The sequence below is a fragment of the Procambarus clarkii genome, chromosome 73 (assembly GCF_040958095.1).
Source record: "Procambarus clarkii isolate CNS0578487 chromosome 73, FALCON_Pclarkii_2.0, whole genome shotgun sequence".
Classification (NCBI taxonomy): Eukaryota; Metazoa; Arthropoda; class Malacostraca; order Decapoda; family Cambaridae; genus Procambarus; species Procambarus clarkii.
Genome location: NC_091222.1, coordinates 13,536,448 through 13,548,685, shown reverse-complemented (window position 1 = coordinate 13,548,685; position 12,238 = coordinate 13,536,448). Strand labels below are relative to the sequence as shown.

The following is a 12,238-nucleotide window of genomic DNA, read 5'->3' as shown; positions in this document are numbered from 1 at the left end:
GACAACAGAAAATTAGGTACCCAAGTCAGCAAGAAAATTGAATCATTTCCCCCGGGCTCCTCAGGAGGCTACACAGGGGTAAGACCTCTACATGAGAAGGAAATGGTGAACCCTGTTCTTGGCCCAGCTGCAGAAGCGCTCCTGACAGAAATCACATCGTTTGTCAACAACTGCCTCGCCGGGTTAATCCCTGATGAAATCAAACCATTCTTCTTTGGTGCTTCCCTATGTGCCCTTAAAAAGAAGGGGGGAGGGATCAGACCCATTGCCGTTGGTAATACCCTTCGCCGCCTAGTTGCAAGGGCTGCTGTCAGAAGTATCCGAACGGAAGCAGCCACCATGCTGCAACCCAACCAGCTGGGGTTTGGAGTCCCCCAAGGCTGTGAAGCAGCGGCTCATGCTGCACGAGCCTACATTAGCTCTCTTACTGAAGACCAGGCAGTAGTAAAATTAGATTTTAAAAACGCTTTCAACTCGGTCAAAAGGGAAGCAATCCTCACTGCAGTCCAGGAACATTGCCCAAGCATTCTCCCGTTTGTGTCAGCAGGCTACAGCAAAGACTCAACCCTCCTGTTTGGCAAACATGAAGTCACCTCAGCAGAGGGAATTCAACAGGGTGACCCACTTGCATCGTTCCTCTTTTGCATAGCGGTTCGAGAAATTACAACCAGACTGTCCAGCGAGCTCAACATCTGGTTCCTGGATGATGGCACTCTGGCATGCACACAAGATTCCCTGCTAGAAGACCTACAGCTGGTGAAGACACGGGGGGAGTCCATGGGTCTCGTTCTTAACCCCTCCAAGTGCGAAATTATTGCATCTAGTGAAGTAATCATTAGAGCAGTGAAATCAGTTCTACCAGAAGCCTCAGTCGTTAAACCTACCGACAGCACACTACTCGGAGCATCTCTGGGCCACAATGCCATTGCTGCAGTCCTTGACGAAAAGTTTAGAGACCTAAAGAGGATGAAAGAGAGAATTGGGGACTTGGACTCCCACGATGCCCTCTACCTTCTCACAAAGTGCCTTACCTTGCCCAGGCTAACATACTTCTTAAGGTGTGCACCAACTTTTGGCAACCCACTTCTAAATCAATATGATGAGCTCCTCAGGTCAATATTCAGGAAGGCGCTCAACCTAGATTTAGATGACAGTCAGTGGGACCAAGCAACACTACCAGTGAGATTTGGAGGGATAGGCATACGAAAGGCAACTGAGGTAGCACTTCCAGCATTCTTATCCTCATGTACAGCAGCCAACGAATTGGTAGGGCAGATCCTACCAGAGCGTATGAGAGAGACAGCGGGAACTCATGATCAAACGTTCATCGAAGCAGCCAGACAATGGGACACCATTGCACACCCTCAACCCCGACCACAAGTCCCAAAAGACCACAAGCAGGCCCACTGGGATAGCCCCATAATGGAAAAGACTGTCACAGCAATGATTGACAACGCTGATGCTGAAAACAAAGCCCGCCTCCTAGCGGTAACAGCACCCCACGCCGGGGATTTTTTATTTGCTGTGCCCAATGCAGCCCTGGGAACTCGCCTCAGTCATGATGCTCTCCGCATTGGAGTTGCCCTTCGCCTTGCCGCCCCGATCCTCACCGAACATAGGTGCATCTGCGGAACTGCGATGGCAGACCAATATGGTCGTCATGGTCTGGTATGTCGTAAATCACAGGGTAAAATCGCAAGACATGAAGAAGTCAACGACATCATCAAGAGGAGCCTCGCCACAGCCCGCTGCCCGGCACAAAGAGAACCACACTTATCCAGACCTAACGACCCTCAGAAGCGCCCTGATGGCGTCACCTTGCTACCTTGGAAGGATGGTAAGCAAGTGGTATGGGACTACACGTGCGCTGCCACACTGGCCAGTACCTACCTCCACTACAGCACACGTGAAAGCGGTGGTGCTGCTTCTTTCAGGGAATCGCAGAAAATTATTAAATACAGAGGTCTAGCACACTGCTACAGCTTTGTTCCGATCGGCTCGGAGACCCTCGGTTCGTGGGGAAAATGTGCATTGAAGTTCCTGAAGGAATTGGGGGACAAATTGATCAGCGCTACAAAAGACCAGAGAGCAAAAAGTTTCTTGTTCCAGCGCCTCAGTGTTGCGATTCAGAGGGGAAATGCCTGTTGCGTCTTGGGCACTAGTCCAACTTCAGAGGAATTCGAAGAAGTGTTTGACTTGCAACAATGATCGAACCCGTCTGTGACATTCATCAATGTTTCCCATTGTTGTGTTTTTCAAGAGATCCATAACCTTTAAGCACCTTTTTGCATTATTATTTTTATCAACCCATGTATATCTTGTAACCATCAAATGCATAATAAAGCACAAAAAATAAAAAAAGGAAGGGGGTGGTAGGAGAAAAGCACACAGAAACTGTATTGGAGGGGATCTAAACATTCCCTCTAATGCGTTATGCGTGGTTTCCTCCGAGGCTATGGGTCCCCCTTCTTCCAGCTAGATGTGGTACTCCCTTCCTAAATATATATATTATATATATATTAGTATATTTTGGTAGCAGTCTTTCCTGTAGACATATATTATTAAATATGACCGAAAAAGTAAGATTAATAATTCTAACACGAATTTTCTCAATCTTTCGTACATTTCCTTTCACTGTTGGAGGTAAATCAAAAATCAATTCTCCAAAATTCATTTTTATTTCTAGTCTGACGCGACACGAGCGCGTTTCGTAAAACTTATTACATTTTCAAAGACTTTAGTTCACAAATACACAACTGAATAGAACTTACGCATCTCCGATTTTATATCTACATTTGAGTGAGGTGGAAGGGGTGATGTGGCATTAACACAAGACAGAACAAGAGGTGGCATTAATAGGGTATTAATTTCATCAACACAAGACAGAACAAGAGGTGGCATAAATAGGGTATTAATTTCATCAACACAAAACAGAACACGAAACAATGGGTATTGAATAGAAGTGTTTGTAGAAAGCCTATTGGTCCATATTTCTTGATGCTTATATATTGGAGCGGAGTCTTGAGGTGGGTAGAATATAGTTGTGATATATAGCACAACTATATTCTACCCAAATTGCTACAAATTAGAGGTACCATCAGGCAGCATCACCGTGACAAGGTTACTGAGGAAAGGAGGACAGAAGAACAAATCTGTGAATCTGTACGCTGGTATAACATGAGTTGCAGCTGGCAATCCCAATCATTAAAGACTAAGAGGAGGTGGCCGCGGGAGAGAAGCAGTTATAGCAAGAATCCTTCTTGGATACAAATATCCTTGGAGATTCGGAATGGAAACAACAGTTGAACAGAGGAGTTACAGAATCTGCTGTGAGAGTGATAGACACCGCATTGTCCACTACCTGAGAGAGTGTGGATATATAAGAGTCATTAGAAATATGTGAAGAATAATAAACCCCACAATGTTTGAGTTATGAAAACACTATATGTTAAATATAGACACTGTTTTTTAAAAGATTCCCCCATTTTGCACCCGCAAGATAAAGTACGATTTTAAGGGTTGACGAACGTTAATCTTTTAGTTTGAGAAGCTGTTCACTTGACACAGTTAAGCAAGTACCAGCTGTGTCTGAGTACAAATGACAGGATGAACAACTCAGCAGGTTTTCTTCCTATCGGGGAGTGTTTACATCATGTTATGGCGATATGGCCACTCACAGGATAAATGACTTTGCCCATAAACTCGCCCCTTGGAGCAAAATTTAAATTTATGATCGAGATTTCAGGATTCGGGGCTTGGGTTCGAATCTCTGACAGGACAAAACAAGTTGCGTGTATTTCTTATCACCAAATGGACCTGTTCACTTAGCAGTAAATTTATTCCCAAGAGTTAATGAGGTTGTCGTAAGGTTGCATCCTGGGGTGAAAGGGTCAGTAATTCGACATTAAGGGGGACCTCAATTTAAGCCTAACATGTATATATTATCTAGCTGGCTGTCCCCTGACACAATAAATTATTAATTATTTTTAAATTGTTAATTTTCACTCACTTTCCATGCCAATTTTGTATTTTATGTGTGACCAACCATTGTATGTGAGACGGGAATATTAGGAGAACTTATGGCAAGCAATTAACCTTCGCTCTTAAAACTATTATTACCATCTTGATGTGCTCAATACATTTAAATAAATTTAATTCCCTTTTAATATTTTAAAGTTTATAAATTTTGTTTACCTTCTTGGAAGAATAAAGTTTTTTTAATTCTCTCCTTGAATGCTTGTACGTCGGTGACAAGAACAGGGGCAGCGCCACAGAAAGTGGTGTGCAGTGATGCCAGTGCTTCAGGGGTAACTGTCGGAGAGTGGTTCAAGAAGTTAAGCACCGGTGGAACCAAGTGAAGAGTTCCCACCTGAGGGTTGAAAGAACATTTTGTAAAAAAAAAAAATCAGATTTTAAAATAATTACACAAATACCAGATGACCGTAATGTCTCAATCAATATAGTATGAAGCTGCCTACATTGTATTAGTTTAGGTGTACTTTTTGTTTCTTATAAATTACTACAAAATTTCAATCTATGTCTTAAATGTTTAGTTAGCCTTTAGGCCGACCTGAAGTCAGTGTTAGTGGCTAATGGATGGATGGATAGATAAATGGACAGGTAAGAGATAGAGAGGTCCGGTCAACGCCGGTACCTGTTCTCCTAGTATAAATATAAAAGCGAATATCTGTACAAGATTGAAGGCCAGACGCTCATAGCTAGGCTCAATAGCCTTGCAGGGGTGGAGGCCAAACACTCGGACTTAGGCTCAATAGTCTTGCAGGGTTGAGACGAAACGCTCGGGCCTAAGATCAATAGTCTTGCAGGGTGGATGCCAAACGCTCGGACCTAGGCTCAGTACCCTTGCAGAGTGGAGGCCAAACGCTCGGAGTTAGTCTCAGTAGCCTTGCAGGGTGACTTCGCTGAAGAAAGACGTTCTATTAAGAACTATATCTCTAAGAAGCAACCATACATCAGTGTATCAAGATCCAGGCGTGTAGTATCTCCTCATGACTCAGTTATATATATATTATATATATATATATATATTAATATATATATATATATATATATATATATATTATATATATATATTATATATATATATATATTATATATATATATATATATATAACTGAGTCATGAGGAGATACTACACGCCTGGATCTTACATATATATACTTATATATATATATATATGTCGTACCTAGTAGCCAGAACGCACTTCTCAGCCTACTATGCAAGGCCCGATTTGCCTAATAAGCCAAGTTTTCATGAATTAATATATTTTCTCTAATTTTTTTCTTATGATATGATAAAGCTACCCATTTCATAATGTATGAGGTCAATTTTTTTTATTGGAGTTAAAATTAACGTAGATATATGACCGAACCTAACCAACCCTACCTAACCTAACCTAACCTATCTTTAAAGGTTAGGCTAGGTTAGGTTGCCGAAAAAGTTAGGTTAGGTTAGGTTAGGTAGGTTAGGTAGTCGAAAAACAATTAATTCATGAAAACTTGGCTTATTAAGCAAATCGGGCCTTGCATAGTAGGCTGAGAAGTGAGTTCTGGCTACTAGGTACGACATATATATATATATATATATATATATATATAATATATATATATATATATATATATAATATATTATATATATATATATATATATATATATATATATATGTCGTACCTCGTAGCCAGAACTCACTTTTTGGCCTACTATGCAAGGCCCGATTTGCCTAATAAGCCAAGTTTTCCTGAATTAATATATTTTTTCTAATTTTTTTTTATTAAATGAGAAAGCTACCCATTTCAGTATGTATGAGGTCAATTTTTTTTTATTGGAGTTAAAATTAACGTAGATATATGACCGAACCTAACCAACCCTACCTAACCTAACCTAACCTATCTTTATAGGTTAGGTTTGGTTAGGTAGCTGAAAAAGTTAGGTTAGGTTAGGTTAGGTAGGTTAGGTAGTCGAAAAACAATTAATTCATGAAAACTTTGCTTATTAGGCAAATCGGGCCTTGCATAGTAGGCTGAGAAGTGCGTTCTGGCTACTAGGTACGACATATATATATATATAATATATATAATATATATATATATATAATATATATATATATATATATATATATATATATATGTATATATATATATATATGTCGTACCTAGTAGCCAGAACGCACTTCTCAGCCTACTATGCAAGGCCCGATTTGCCTAATAAGCAAAGTTTTCCTGAATTAATATACTTTCTCTAATTTTTTTCGTATGAAATGATAAAGCTACCCATTTCATTATGTATGAGGTAAATTTTTTTATTGGAGTTTAAATTAACGTAGATATACGACCGAACCTAACCAACCCTACCTAACCTAACCTAACCTATCTTTATAGGTTAGGTTAGGTTAGGTAGCCGAAAAAGTTAGGTTAGGTTAGGTTAGGTAGGTTAGGTAGTCGAAAAACAAATATTTCATGAAAACTTGGCTTATTAGGCAAATCGGGCCATGCATAGTAGGCTGAGAAGTGCGTTCTGACTACTAGGTACGACATATATATATATATATATATATATATATATATATATATATATATATATATATATATATATATATATATATATGCGGAAAATCCACAGAGAAATATGAAATGAGGTGAACGTTTCGGCTTTGTTAAAGCCTTTGTCAACACCAGACTGACTAAGGAGAAGGGAGAAGGGGGGAAGATATATAGGCCGACACCTGACCACCCCATCCCCAGGGTTGGTCAGGTGTAATTAACCAAAAACAGGTATATCTTAGCTTAGAATGGTCAAAGAGGATTAAGCGGTCAGAAGCGGTTTAAGCGATTAAAAATCGCTAAGGTATATCTTAGCTTAGAATGGTCAAAGAGGATTAAGCGGTCAGAAGCGGTCAAAGCGATTAAGCGTTTTTTTTCCGCATAAAATGATCAGTGTTTTGTGATCGTCAATTGCATAATTATATATATATATATATATATATATATATATATATATATATATATATATATATATATATATATATATGTCAAGACACACAAGCCTGGAAACCCACTTCGGCCAATCATCAGCCAGATACCCACACCCACTAAATGACTCAACGGCTTGCTGACTCCTTATGTCCCTTGCGCCTTCAGCCTGAAGTCTCCAAAGGAATTTGTTGACTTGCTGCGGGGAACACGGGCCACAGGGATAGGAGCCTCGTTGGACGTAGAAACTCTGTTTACCAACGTATCTGAGGATGATACAATCGGGATGATAGCCGACAGAGTGTACCGTGATCCGGCCTGTACTCCTCTTGACATACCAGAAAGCAGTCTAAGGAAACTACTCCAAGCTTGTACTAAAGAGGCACCCTTCTTGAGCCCGGATGGACACATGTATAAGCAAGTAGATGGGGTCGCCATGGGTTCTCCCCTAGGTGTCCTGTTTGCAAACTTCTACATGGGTACCATCGAGCAAAAAGTCTTAGTCGACATGAACTTGAAACCGGCCACATACTGCAGGTACGTTGACTACATTTTTACACAGGTACCTGATGTCAGACATCTGCAGGAGCTGAAGGAGGCATTTGAGCAGAATTGTGTGTTGCGTTTCACTTACGAGATGGAGAAGGAGGGGAAGCTGCCCTTTCTAGATATAACAGTCATGGAAAGGAGCGGAGGTTTCCACACTGCAGTCTACACTAAGGAAACGAACATAGGAATGTGCCTAAATGCCAACAGCGACTGCCCAGACAGGTACAAGAGGAGTGCTGTTAACGCATATGTCGACCGTGCTCTCAGCCACAGCTCAGAATGGAAGCAAGTCGACGAAGAACTCTGTAGGGTAAGCCAGGTCCTAGTCAACAACGGCTTCTCCAATGGTTTCGTCGAAGACATCATAAGAAGGAAAGTGAAACGCCATGCAACCTCTGAAGAGACAAACACAACACCTATTCCCCCTATTAGACTATTTTACAGGAACTTAATTTCCACAGCTCATAAAACGGAGGAAAGGGTCTTGAAAGATATTGTTAATAGAAACGTTATCCCTACAGACAAAAATCAGAGGATACAACTGACGATTTACTATAAAACCAGAAAAACGGCCAGCCTACTCATGAGAAACTCTCCAGACACAAAACAGAACGCTTTAAAAGAGACCAACGTCGTCTATGCCTTCAAATGCCCTCTTGGGGACTGTAAGCTCCAAAAAACCCAGTATATAGGCAAGACAACAACATCTCTTTCTATGCGTTTAACGATGCATAAGCAAAAGGGCTCCATTAAGGAACATATAATCTCTTACCACAACCAAACCATCGCCAGAGAAATCCTAGTAAACAACACAGAAATCATCGATAGATACAGCGATAGCAGACGGCTTGACGTTTGCGAGGAACTGCACATTAAGAAGTCAACACCAGCAATCAACAGTCAATTAATACACAACTATATTCTACCCACCTCAAGATTCCGCTCCAATATAGAAGCATCAAGAAATATGGTCCAATAGGCTTTCTACAATCACTTCCATTTCAATACCCATTGTTTCGTGTTCTGTCTTGTGTTTATGAAATTAATACCCTATTAAATACCACCTTACCCATCCACCTCACTCAAATGTAGATATAAACAAATCGGAGATATGTAAGTTCTATTCAGTTGTGTATGTGTAAAGTCTTTGAAAATGTAATAAGTTTTACAAAACGCGCTCAAGTGTCGCGTCAGACTAGAAATAAAAATGAATTTTGGAGAATTGATTTTTGAATTACCTCCAACAGTGAAAAGAAATGTACGAAAGATTTAGAAAATTCGTGTTAAAATTATTAATCTTACTTTTTCGGTCATATTTAATAATATATGTCTACAGGAAAGACTGCTACCAAAATATACTTATATATATATATATATATTATTAAATATGACCGAAAAAGTAAGATTAATAATTCTAACACGAATTTTCTCAATCTTTCGTTCATTACGCTTCACTGTTGGAGGTAAATCAAAAATCACTTCTCCAAAATTCATTTTTATTTCTAGTCTGATGCGACACGGGCGCGTTTCGTAAAACTTATTACATTTTCAAAGACTTCACAAATACACAACTGATTAGAACGTATCTCTGATTTTATATCTACATTTGAGTGAGGTGGGAAGGGTGATGTGGCATTAACACAAGACAGAACAGGAGGGGATATTAATAGGGTATTAAAAGTATCAACACAAGACAACAGAAACAATGGGTATTGAATAGAAGTGTTTGTAGAAAGCCTATTGGTCCATATTTCTTGATGCTTCTATATTGGAGCGGAGTCTTGAGGTGGGTAGAATATAGTTGTGCAATAATTGGCTGTTGATTGCTGGTGTTGACTTCTTGATGTGTAGTGCCTCGCAAACGTCAAGCCGCCTGCTATCGCTGTATCTATCGATGATTTCTGTGTTGTTTACTAGGATATCTCTGGCGATGGTTTGGTTATGGGAAGAGATTATATGTTCCTTAATGGAGCCCTGTTGCTTATGCATCGTTAAACGCCTAGAAAGAGATGTTGTTGTCTTGCCTATATACTGGGTTTTTTGGAGCTTACAGTCCCCAAGTGGGCATTTGAAGGCATAGACGACATTAGTCTCTTTAAAGCGTTCTGTTTTCTGTCTGGAGAGTTTCTCATGAGTAGGCTGGCCGTTTTTCTGGTTTTATAGTAAATCGTCAGTTGTATCCTCTGATTTTTGTCTGTAGGGATAACGTTTCTATTAACAATATCTTTCAGGACCCTTTCCTCCGTTTTATGAGCTGTGGAAAAGAAATTCCTGTAAAATAGTCTAATAGGGGGTATAGGTGTTGTGTTAGTTGTCTCTTCAGAGGTTGCATGGCTTTTCACTTTCCTTCTTATGATGTCTTCGATGAAACCATTGGAGAAGCCGTTATTGACTAGGACCTGCCTTACCCTACAGAGTTCTTCGTCGACTTGCTTCCATTCTGAGCTGTGGCTGAGAGCACGGTCGACGTATGCGTTAACAACACTCCTCTTGTACCTGTCAGGGCAGTCGCTGTTGGCATTTAGGCACATTCCTATGTTTGTTTCCTTAGTGTAGACTGCAGTGTGGAAACCTCCGCCCTTTTCCATGACTGTTACATCTAGAAAAGGCAGCTTCCCATCCTTTTCCGTCTCGTAAGTGAAACGCAGCACGGAACTCTGCTCAAATGCCTCCTTCAGCTTCTGCAGATGTCTGACATCAGGTACCTGTGTAAAAATGTCGTCAACATACCTGCAGTATATGGCCGGTTTCAAGTTCATGTCGACTAAGACTTTTTGCTCGATGGTACCCATGTAGAAGTTTGCAAACAGGACACCTAGGGGAGAACCCATGGCGACCCCATCTACTTGCTTATACATGTGCCCATCCGGGCTCAAGAAGGGTGCCTCTTTAGTACAAGCTTGGAGTAGTTTCCTCAGAATACTTTCTGGCATGTCAAGAGGAGTACAGGCTGGATCACGATACACTCTGTCGGCTATCATTCCGATTGTCTCGTCCACAGGTACGTTGGTAAACAGCGATTCTACGTCCAACGAGGCTCTTATCCCTGTGGCCCGTGTGCCCCACAGTAAGTCCACAAATTCCTTTGGAGACTTCAGGCTGAAGGCGCAAGGAACATAAGGAGTCAGCAGGCCGTTGAGTCGCTTTGCCAGTCTGTACGTGGGTGTGGGTATCTGGCTAATGATTGGCCGAAGTGGGTTTCCAGGCTTGTGCGTCTTGACATTTCCATACGCATATCCAGGTTTATATTCCCCAATGATCTTTGGCAGGTGGAGTCCGGATTTCTTGGCGTTTACAGTTTCGATCAGTTTGTTGACCTTTGCTTTTAATTCGGCTGTAGTGTCCTTCGTTACCCTTTGGAACTTAGTTTGGTCAGAGAGTATGATGTTCATTTTCGCCAGATATTCGTCTTTTTTAAGAATGACATATATTGGCGACTTGTCACCTCTCCTGACAACTATCTCCTTGTTCTCACGAAGGCTTTTAGCTGCCGCTTTAAGCTCGGGGGACAGTATGGTGCTTCTGTAGTTGCCTCGATTCTTTCCTCCTTCTGCAATAAGTTCTGCTTGTAAGGTATCTTTGGTAGTGACCTTCTTTTGAGTCTCGAGGTCGAATATGTCGTCCAACAGAATTTCCAGAACACCTCGACAACAGAACACCTCGACATCCTCACAGACCAACATCACCTCAGCACTGAAACAAGGATTATCAAGAAACTAACAACATTATATGGAGGACCTATGGCAATTCCACGACCAAGAGATGGCTTCCTGAACCTTGCAGGAATTAACCTCACTGAGGACCAAGTCACTCTCCTAAATCTGGGCATAAACTGTCATGTTATGTCCAGACCGAGTGAAATGGCCCGGAAAGTAGAGTTGGAAATTCTGTTGGACGACATATTCGACCTCGAGACACAAAAGAAGGTCACTACCAAAGATACCTTACAAGCAGAACTTATTGCAGAAGGAGGAAAGAATCGAGGCAACTACAGAAGCACCATACTGTCCCCCGAGCTTAAAGCGGCAGCTAAAAGCCTTCGTGAGAACAAGGAGATAGTTGTCAGGAGAGGTGACAAGTCGCCAATATATGTCATTCTTAAAAAAGACGAATATCTGGCGAAAATGAACATCATATTCTCTGACCAAACTAAGTTCCAAAGGGTAACGAAGGACACTACAGCCGAATTAAAAGCAAAGGTCAACAAACTGATCGAAACTGTAAACGCCAAGAAATCCGGACTCCACCTGCCAAAGATCATTGGGGAATATAAACCTGGATATGCGTATGGAAATGTCAAGACGCACAAGCCTGGAAACCCACTTCGGCCAATCATTAGCCAGATACCCACACCCACGTACAGACTGGCAAAGTGACTCAACGGCCTGCTGACTCCTTATGTTCCTTGCGCCTTCAGCCTGAAGTCTCCAAAGGAATTTGTGGACTTACTGCGGGGCACACGGGCCACAGGGATAAGAGCCTCGTTGGACGTAGAATCGCTGTTTACCAACGTACCTGTGGACGAGACAATCGGAATGATAGCCGACAGAGTGTATCGTGATCCAGCCTGTACTCCTCTTGACATGCCAGAAAGTATTCTGAGGAAACTACTCCAAGCTTGTACTAAAGAGGCACCCTTCTTGAGCCCGGATGGGCACATGTATAAGCAAGTAGATGGGGTCGCCATGGGTTCTCCCCTA

The 12,238-nt window shown here is 41.4% G+C and overlaps 1 protein-coding gene across 1 annotated transcript in view; it reads right to left on the bottom strand.

Annotated features, from left to right (window-relative positions):
* LOC138356517 (probable 4-coumarate--CoA ligase 3) overlaps positions 1-12,238 on the bottom strand; it is a 159,145-nt gene that overhangs the window by 29,974 nt on the left and 116,933 nt on the right. Inside the window, exon 3 of the mRNA XM_069312672.1 lies at positions 4,195-4,369. Within this exon, the coding sequence (XP_069168773.1) occupies positions 4,195-4,369 (175 nt within the window). The remainder of the gene's footprint in view (positions 1-4,194; positions 4,370-12,238) is intronic.